General features: G+C 48.2%; 1 protein-coding gene across 4 annotated transcripts in view; it reads left to right on the top strand.

Moving 5' to 3' along the window:
- The first annotated feature begins 1,100 nt into the window (after positions 1-1,100).
- The window catches only part of SAMD12 (sterile alpha motif domain containing 12), a 173,423-nt gene continuing 165,058 nt past the window's right edge, over positions 1,101-9,465 (top strand). Inside the window, exon 1 of one of the 4 annotated variants that reach the window (XR_010610276.1) lies at positions 1,101-1,265. Coding sequence is in view for 3 of the 4 variants with exons in the window: in XM_065668848.1 (XP_065524920.1) it covers positions 1,253-1,265 (13 nt within the window). In the remaining variant the exon portion in view is untranslated. The remainder of the gene's footprint in view (positions 1,266-9,465) is intronic. The other 3 variants (XM_065668848.1, XM_065668847.1, XM_065668846.1) reach the window with 3 other exon arrangements.

Below are 9,465 nucleotides of genomic sequence, written 5' to 3'. Positions count from 1 at the left end.
AGAAACTGCTGATGGTTGTATGTGTGTATTACATATATTTGAAAACTGAGATCTGGACAGAAAATGTGAATATCAGCCCATTTCTCGCAGTATATGGGATCAGGTGTGTGATTGTACTGCACTTGGGAATACCAGCATATCCTCTCCATCATTATTACTTATAATGCACTGTGAGTATGCCTATGACTTAGCTAACATGTGAAAGACAAGGCTGCTGCTCAGCGAAGCCTGTATCTTGACTCATATACAGCATAAAGGCTAATAGTTCAAATGCATATGAGAGCAAAGGACAAGCGAGGTCTTCAGGGCAGAGTTGGTACAAGAAAGCTTCAGGAAAGAGCTGGACTTCAAGGCCATTCTGTAAAGGCTCTGTTTTCCCTTCATAAAATAAATGAAGACCCACTTCTATCTGAATTACTTTAGATATTCCAAGAATGTCAAAGTTTCCGGGGTTTATGGAGAACTTATTTGCACATCGTATGTTCTTGCACTCTAATTTGAACTCACAGAGGTTTGTTTTGCAGAAATAACCTGTAATGAGTAACACTTAACCACAACAGCCACTGCTAACAAACAAGAACACATGAAAATGTTTTCACTCCCTATCTGTACTTGCCCTTGTGCACCCAGTTCCTCTGCTGTTGTCCTCTTGATTTTAGTAATGACATAACTTTGGTGAGTTCCAATGGTCAAGCATTGAACAGGCTGCCCAGGGCAGTGCTGGAATCACCGTCCCTGGAAGTGCCCAAAACCCGTGTAGATGAGGCCCTCAGTGGCACGGGCTAGGGGTGCTCTTGGCAGTGCTGGGGTAATGCTTGGACCTGATGGCCTTAAAGGTCCTTTCCGAGCTGGGTGATGCTGCGATCCTGCGGGCAGGGTGCCCGCTCAGCGCGCTCCTCCCTCACCTCACGGCGGTCACCTCCCTGCCAGCCTCCCCGCGCCCAGCCGCTGCCTCCCCCGTGCCGCTCTCCGCGCCCGGCAGGTAGGTGCGGAGCCGCCCGGTGCCGCCGACACCACCTCCGAGCGCGGCTCGGCAGCCCCGGGGACGCCGGGCCCGGGCGGGGTGACGCGGCCGGGACTACATCTCCCAGGGTGCCGCGGGCGGGCGCCCGCCCCGCCCGCCTGTCAGCGGGAGCGCTGCAGGTTGACCGCCGCGGCTGCAGATGAGCGCAGCCCGCGCGGGCGGGGGGGCAGCCGGGGCAGCGCCGCCGGGGCCGGGTCGGCGGCCGGCGCACTATGCGAGGCCGGGAGGATGGCGGTGGAAGGTAAGGGCTCCGCGTCCCCGCCGTCCCTCCCCTGTCTCCTCCCCCGGGCACTCACCTGCGCCGCGGCGGGGCCGGCCCGGCCCGGCCCGGCTCGGCGGGAGAAGCGGGGGGCTGTGCCCGCCGGCGGGGCCTGCGGCAGTGCGGGGCCGCTCTGCCCCCGTTGCACCAGCCTCGCCCGCGGGCCGCCCGGCCGCCTCCCGCCCCCCTCGGCCCTGGCGCCGCCGCTGCCCCGGGCCAGGTGCCGCGGGCCGGGCGGGGGGGGGGGGGGTGCTGCCCGCGCAGCCTGCGGCAACCGGAGGCTGCGGTCCGGCAACTTCCCCGCGGTCCCGGCCGAGCCGCCCCTCCGGACCTGCGCCACCTCCTCCGGAGCGGCCCCGCTCTGCCCGCCGGGCGCGTCCCGCCCAGCCGCCGCTGTCCCGCGGGTGCTGCCCAGCCGCGGGGTGCCCCGAGGCCGCGGAACCCGCGGGGTCCCGGCGGCCCTGGCAGCCCCGGCGGTGCCTGGCCCCTCCTTCCCCGCAGGAGCTGCAGAAGCCCGGGGGCCGCGGTGCTCAGCTCCTGGGGAGCCGCGAGGTGTTCGTGAGGTGCCCGGCTCCTGGGGCAGGGCTCGGTGTTTGAGGTGGTGCCTGCTGGGAGCTGAAAGCGGGCGCTTTGCTGAGGTCTTCCATGGATGCTGGGCTCCTGCAGCAGTCTGACGTGGGCTGCTTGTTCCCTTTCCTTTCCACGGGGCTTTTGAGAAGTTGGACGAGAGATTCGACTAGGGAGAAGGGAAATCCACTTTCCTGCCATACACCGAGTCCAAAATTCACTAGCACTTCAAAGTAAGACATTGAGGATCCTGGGGTTTATGGCCCATCTTGCTTTCTTCTGTGCCCCTGGGAAAGTTTTGGAAACCTACCAGGTGAAACCCAGCCATCTGACCTCCCTCCTGTGCTTGATTTGGGGTATGTCAGGGGCTTTTTGGGTGCTCGTGTTGAGCCTGCCTTGAGCTTTGTTTCTCAGATATGCTGAGATCCACAGTTCCATCAGAGACCACTTGCTTTATTCCTGAAAGTCATGCTGAAGCTGTCTTTTGCTCAGTACCCAAGTGAGCAGCACAGGTGATAGTCCAGCAAACACTTACTGAAGGCAGTGGGCAGCTTAATGTCATTGAAAACCAGCTTCCTAGGCAAACTCAAGTAAAGGTAAACAAAACCACTGTGTCTCAAAAGATGTCTGTGTGCATCCCAACTTGTCTACCCAAAGCCGTAAGCTTCTCCAGGAATCCAACAGATTTCTTGTGCACAGGCTGCTTTACTGAATGGCAGTTTTGAGGACTGTAATGCTATAAAGAAGGAGGGTTGTGATCCTGATTAAAAACATTGCTTTTTCAGTGGTAAAAACTTAGAATGAACTGGGCATGCGTGCCCAGTAGTGGGTAAGTAAGTAAATGAAAGGGACTGCCATGCACCAGATGGTTCATATGCCAGTAGCAACCCCTATGTCAGTGCACTCTCTAATGTCATCCTCCTTTATTCGCTTGCAGTCCTCCTCAGTCTGTTTGCTAGATCTTTTCAGGTCTGTAATAACTCCTGTCATATCTGCAGTGCCTTCCATCTGAGAATCTCTAAAAGCTTTGTAAATATTAATGAAGGAAAGCTCTGCTAAAGCTTTGGGAAGCAGTGCTGTTCCCTTCTCCTGAGATGGGATTTTTTTCTTTAACTCATTCTTCCCATTTCCTTCCCCTAGGATGCATCCCTCTTATGATCTCTCAGAACAGACTTTCTTGTCTGTATGTTCTGCTTTCCTCCCATTTTGGGTTTTTCTCCCTCAACTTTCTTGTCTTTGCATATGTCTCTTTCACTCACACTAGCACAGCAAGATGACTACTTGCTTCTTCAGTACAAGTAGCCACGTGGCTGTGACTACTTTGTGTTCAAGTAGTGCCTGCACATTTAAGACCTTTCTATAGCCCTCATTTTCTGCTGGAACTATGCTTCTTTATGTGCCTGTGCTTAAAAGCATACTTTTTTCTCAATGCATCTTCTGGAACCCTGGGTGTGAGCTGTGTTCTTTTCATGAACTGTGATTTTTAGTAGGTAACATGTGGCATTACAGCTTCTGTTTGGGAAGCTGAGAGGTTGCTTGCCTCTCATGGCTCTAATCCACTGCAGTGTGTGGGTCCCGCTCTAGTCAAAAGTAAAGCTGCTGTTGAATCTTTTAAATTGATGGGTTTGTAGAGAAATACCCATTTGCTGAACTCAAAGTGTCCTGGACTCAGGAACAACACACTGTTGGGATTTTTTTTTTTTTTTTGTTTGTTTGTGGGGTTTTTTTTCCACTTTTCCTCTTTGATTCTTTTGTTTTTATTGGAAAAATGTTTTCATAGTTTGCTGCTTGGGATCTTGAGAGCATAACCTGCTGTACGTCAGCTCTGGAAGCTTGGAAATAAGGAAAGCCCTGAAAACCTGGTTTATGCTGTGGTTGTCTGGCCTTCCAGAGTTAGCTGGGAGCTTGGCTAGGATGGGTTTCCTGCATCTTCAGACCTTGCCATAGTGTGTAGCAAAGCTTTTGGGCATCTGGGCTAAGTGGCTTCTTGTGTGAACTTGCAAGTGGCTGGCTCTGGGATGCAATGGGCAGGGAGTGGAGAGGTCCCTGGGGCACAGAGGAACCACGGATCCTGGAGTATGGGAGTTCCTGGCTGGAGCCAAAGTCCACTACCCCTCCAGCATGGCTATTGTTCTGTGGAAACTGCCCCTTTGTCAGTCTCAGCCATGAACCCGGACTCTTTGTTTCTCTTCCCAGACATGCTCTGTGTGGCTCAAGTGAAAATATTTTGTAATTTCAAGTTTGTGGAGGATTTTTGAGAGAGAAATTCTGGTTTCATTTTATCCAAGAAACAGTTGAAATCTTCCTCAAATCTCATTATTTTAATACTGTCTTAGCATGGAGTGCTGGAGTTACTTATGGCAGCGAATGTCCAGCAACTTACTTAAGGCAGATGATCCAAAATGGTTTTACTTGGATAGCTGACAGCGATGGATTTGCAAATATGGAATAGGAATTTGGAGGATACTACAGTTCTTTGCCAATTATATATATTAGATACCTGAGTGTCCCAAAAGAGGTTATGTGGACTGAGAGGTCCTTTGGGCTGTGTAGTACCAGTGTTTTTGACTGATGATGAAAGGATTGGTGTGTGTATGGGGAAAGTGAGTTTGCACTCCTTAATATGCGCCCATCTAGATGGGAGCACTGCCAAGGTAAGTCTATTTTTAAACCTAACAGTTTTGACAATGTTCCTTTAAGTGGTGTTTTTTTTCCCTCTAGTAAGAATGAAAGAACTAGGTCAGAGCCAGTAGAAAAAGGCTTTTGATCTCTGCAACGCTGTTCTGAAATTCTTTTTTTTTTTTTCTTTTTGCTCTTGTGCAGCAGAGGTAAAGGGGAAGAGAGAAATGGTGATTTCTTCCCCTGCAGTGTTTATTGCACAGGAAGGTTTGAGACTGATGGCACTCACCAGATAATGCATGCGTGCAGGTAATCCCACACAGTTCTGCTGGATCCCCTGCAGCTCTGACCTGTGGTGTCTTTGAGATTCCTGAGCAAAAAAGTGCTAATTATATCATAGAGTTCTTTCATACTAAGTGTTTAATGAAGCCTGGTCTAACACCTTTCCTGCTGTGTGTTGGCTTTGGGAAGCACATAGATAGGTTTGTTGCTGGTCTCCTCCTGGAAGGTTATGTAAACGTCTACCATCCTATGGCTCTTCTATCCAGGGTCTCATGCTATTGAGACCCTGGATCTATCTACAGGAGAATATGGGATAAAGGTTGAACTTGATGATCTTAAAGGTCTCCAACCTAGCTGATTCTATGATTCTGTTTTACTAAGAAGCAGAGCCTTGCTGACAGCAAATGACAATGGCTCTAGCCTGACCCCTTGGTAATCCTCAAGGGAACTAGACACTTTAAGGAAGTAGTGTGGTCAAGGTTAACTGTTGCAAGACTGGAGTTATTTGCAGTTTGTAACCAACTTCCATCAAAATGATCCTCTGAATTTTGGCAACATAAAATACTTGGGTGGAAAGCCTTCAGTGCCTAGCCCACCCCAACAGATACTGAGTGCTGCTGTGTGTTTTCTTGGAGGCTTGAGATACGGTGAGCTTATAGACGTGCTGTGCCAACTCTGCCAGTAATGTTACAGTGAGTTCAGGGCCATCTACAGGATGGCTGTGAAGCAGGTTTCACTGTAGGTACCCATCGTGCTGTTCCAGGGTGTGCCCGAAAGCACAATTCTTTTGACAGGTAATCGGTTATTCAACTGTGTACTATTCCTACACCCACTCCAGGTTCAGGCTAGATGTCTCCACATCCAGGTTTCCAGGGAATGGGATCTAACAGATGGGTCTTCAGCACACTTAATTGCCTGCTAAGCAAAAAAGTAACAGGCCCTGTCATTCAAAAATAGCGTGTGCTTCCAGCAGTCCTTGTTTTTTTCAATAGTTTCCAGCTACTTCTTAGCTTGAGGGACTTGCACATGTGGCTTGGTGAGAGCTGCTGGTTGGAAGCAGGGCTTGAGACACACATCTAGTTAAAATGTGACCTTGGGTCATAGCAGAGGAGATGGATAAGACCGGTGGTAGAGGTGTACACAGGACAGGATTAAGACCTCAGCTCCAGCCTTTGGTCTTGGTACCAGTTCTGTATGTTATTTAGTGACCATTTACTGCAGAAATGTGTCAGCATAGGTCTTTTCCCATCCACATTCACGTGTCAGCCTTCTTGTTGGGCTGTAACATCTATACCCCTCTTTCTTGCTCAGCAGCAGCACAACTTCAGAAGATGCCTTCCCTTCTTGATATAACAGCACCCTCCCACCCCTCTGCAATGTGCATATGGCTTGGTGGCAGCGTGTGCTCCTCTGCTTTGAACTACTGCTTAGAGCTTCCCAGTGTTGCTATGTCACGAGGGTTGTGGTGGGAGAGCAGCAGCAAGAAGCTCAGAGTAAAGCACGGTATTCAGGCAGTTTGCACAAGTAGTAGAGCTGTTGTAGAGCTACTTTTCAATACTCTTCTGGGTTTGTTAAGGATACTGTGTCTGGTTCTAGTGCCAACTTTCTCTGCTGTCCTGGCTGAGATAGCTTCACCCTCTTGTGCCCTGTCCCATCTCTGGTGTCTCCCTTTTGTCCAAACTGTATGATCTCTGAGGCAAGGACTCCTCTTTCTGTGCACAAGAGATACCCAGAGGCTGGGGCTGAGCAATCCTATTGTGGGTTATTGCTCATGAAAGCTGTTACTTTTGAATGGATACAGGTATTTACCTTTGCAGATTAGCAGTTGAACAACTCAGTCCACAATTATTTGCTCAAAGCATGCAGAGAACGTGGAGGGAGTAGTTATGGAAGGTGCCAAAGACAAAGGTGGGGAAAAGGGCTAGAAAAAGGAGCAATTTTGAAGCCTTCTGAAACTGGTTTGTGGTTGTCAAAATAGCAAATAGTTTTTCAGCAACTGTGAGGAAGAGCTCAGAATAGGCAGTAAAGTTCTTTGTTTCTGTATCACTGCATATTGCTCTTATATGTTGAATGCTCCCTGCAGTTTCGTGTGCCACACCCCCAAAAATGGACAGGACTAAAAAGAATACAGAAGAGGGCAGTTGGCTGGTCAGAGGGGTGGTATGTTCTCTGAGGGCAGGTTACAAAGATTCTGATTCTTTAGCTTGGGGAAGAGATTACTTTAGATATTGACTGGATGATTTGGGGTGAAAAGGGAACAAGGTCACAAGGCAGAGCAATGAAGCTGTAGGGGTTTGTGCTTAAAATAAAGGAAATAGTTTTTCATGTAGCACACAGTTCCCCAGCTTTCAACCTGGGTCATTCCTAACCTGTACACCCTGCTCTCACACTGTTTCCTTCAGCAATGGCATAAAGGGCTAGACTTCTAGTCTGACTCAGCCTGATCACTTTTATGACAAAGTCTAGCTCATCTTTTGTGCATCCAGAACAACTGCACTCAACACAAGAGCTTGATTTACATCAAGTAACTGAGAAGAGAATTTGGCCAGGATAACCCAGAAGCAAATAGAGGAGATGGGGAATTGGGTAGTGAGCTATAAAAAACACTAACAGACAGTGATGTAATGTATAAGATGGATAGCTCTCTTTTCCAGTATATAAGAACTGATGCAGTTCTGTAAGAGGAACTGTCTGCTGTGTCAGGTCAATGGGATTGTGGGGGAAGGAAGTGCCCCACGTTAGGCTGCAGCTGTAGAAAATACCAGATCCCCACAGCAGTTGGGGTTGGAAACTGTGTATTAATGTGCATAAATGAGGTGAGATATGGTCCGAGACCTTCAGGAAAGCCTGAAGCAGATTAGATATACAAATCTTGCTCTTATTGGCTTGTGCCTTGGGGAGGATGTACCTTCCTTCCCCTTCTCTTTCCGGAAGCATCCTGTGCTTCAAAGGACAAGGACTACAAAGAGAATGGTGAGGGAGTTGCTGTCAGTAGCTGCATGTTCTCTGTGCAGCATGAACTAAACTTGGCATTAAAGAGCAGGTTTGTTACTTGGAACAGCAAGAATTCACCCTAGTATGTGCTGGTCTTGGATGAAGCAAGTAGGTGGGCAGGGGGACTGAACTCAGGCTGAAATGAATTCTGCATTCAATTACAAGATCAAATATGCTTGCAGGGAGTATGGGACTGAGCAGGAAAGGGTATGAAGACGACATTCGGTGTGAGTTGTAGCTTGTCTTTAATGCAGTCCTATCTGTCGCTACATAACATAGAACCTTGGTAGCTCAAGCTTTTCAGCTGAACATTCAGATCATTACTTCCCTCCATTCCCCTACTCATTTGCTCTCCTTTGCCCTGTTTTTGTGTCTTTCTCTCCCCGCTTTCTTCTTCCCACCCCCCGGGGATTTCAGTTGAGTTGATTTGCTTCTCTGCAAATAACCTAGTAAAAGCAAGAAAGAGACTTTTAATAATGCTGTTTCAGAAACATAAAGAATAATTGTAATGTGTGTAAATAGAAGCTTTCTCCTGGATTTTGCTCTGCATGCTCTCAGCTAATGGTTTCTCGCTACACAAAATCAGCTGGGGCACTAGTGTGAGTAGGATACAGTGGTATGAGTAAGCAGTAGGAGGTGAAGAATTTTACTGGGGGAAGGAAAGAAGGCATTTACAGGCTCTTCAGTTAAATGTGCAAGGGAAGGGGTAGCCTCAAACAATGATAAAGGAGGTAATTCCTAGGCACTTCAGAGAAAGCCAGGACTGAACACAGAAGTCAACTGCCAGATTGCAAACTAGTTATGCTAGTGAGAATGAATATTTCCCTTTGCATTTTGATGGCTTTGTGCATCATTCATGGGGCCAGAAATCAAGCCTGGATCCACAGCTGAATTGCAGCCATTTCTGTGCCACATGTTCAGCAGACATCAGCTTTCATGAGCAGGAAAAAGGCAGAGATCTGTGATGCATGTTTGGGACAGCACACCTCTGATGCCATAATAGACATAACCTGCGTGTGTCTGAGCTGTTCTTTGTATGCTGGATAGGCTCACTAGTGTTTAGAAGAGGTTTCTGATGGAATGCTGGCTGATTATAGAATTGAACAGTTTGCTATTAGGACTTAAGGCATTCTTAGAAATACAATTTGCAGTGGAGCATGACTAGCTAATCTCCTAAGCAGTGATTGCAAGACAAGCTCCTTCCAGGAACAGTAGAGCTAATGAAGCCTTGTTTCTTACCCACATGTGCTCTTTATCTTTTCTGCCTATTTCCTCTCCATGTTCACTGTGAAATCCTCAGAGGGTAATGGTGGTACCTAGTCTGGAGTTAGCATGAATTGGTTGGTGACTGACAATTGTGATGTTTGGTGGATACTTTCCCTTCAGAGAGCATTGTTTTAGGTTTCTTCCTCTCTATATAGCCACTGATTATTTTGTTTTCATACTTTGTATCTCTTGCAGCTCCTGTCTGGGAGATGCACAGACTTGCAATCAAACTGAAATCCAGAAGAGTTGCTGCACTTTTCAGGAGAAGCTGTGTAGACACTCACACAAGGCTTCTTACTAACAGGGAATGAAATTAGTTTGCAAAACGAATTACCAAGTATTTTGTAATGTAATCCATTGCTCCAGTTATGGTCCTGTGTACCTGTTACGCGTGTTACATACTGATCTTTGTTCTGAGCTAATGGTATAGCTCACTAGCCCCATTCTTTGCCAG

This window comes from Lathamus discolor, chromosome 2, assembly GCF_037157495.1.
Source record: "Lathamus discolor isolate bLatDis1 chromosome 2, bLatDis1.hap1, whole genome shotgun sequence".
NCBI lineage: Eukaryota > Metazoa > Chordata > Aves > Psittaciformes > Psittacidae > Lathamus > Lathamus discolor.
The sequence above is the reverse complement of the archived record's forward strand: the minus strand, read 5'-3'. Positions and strand labels throughout refer to the sequence as shown.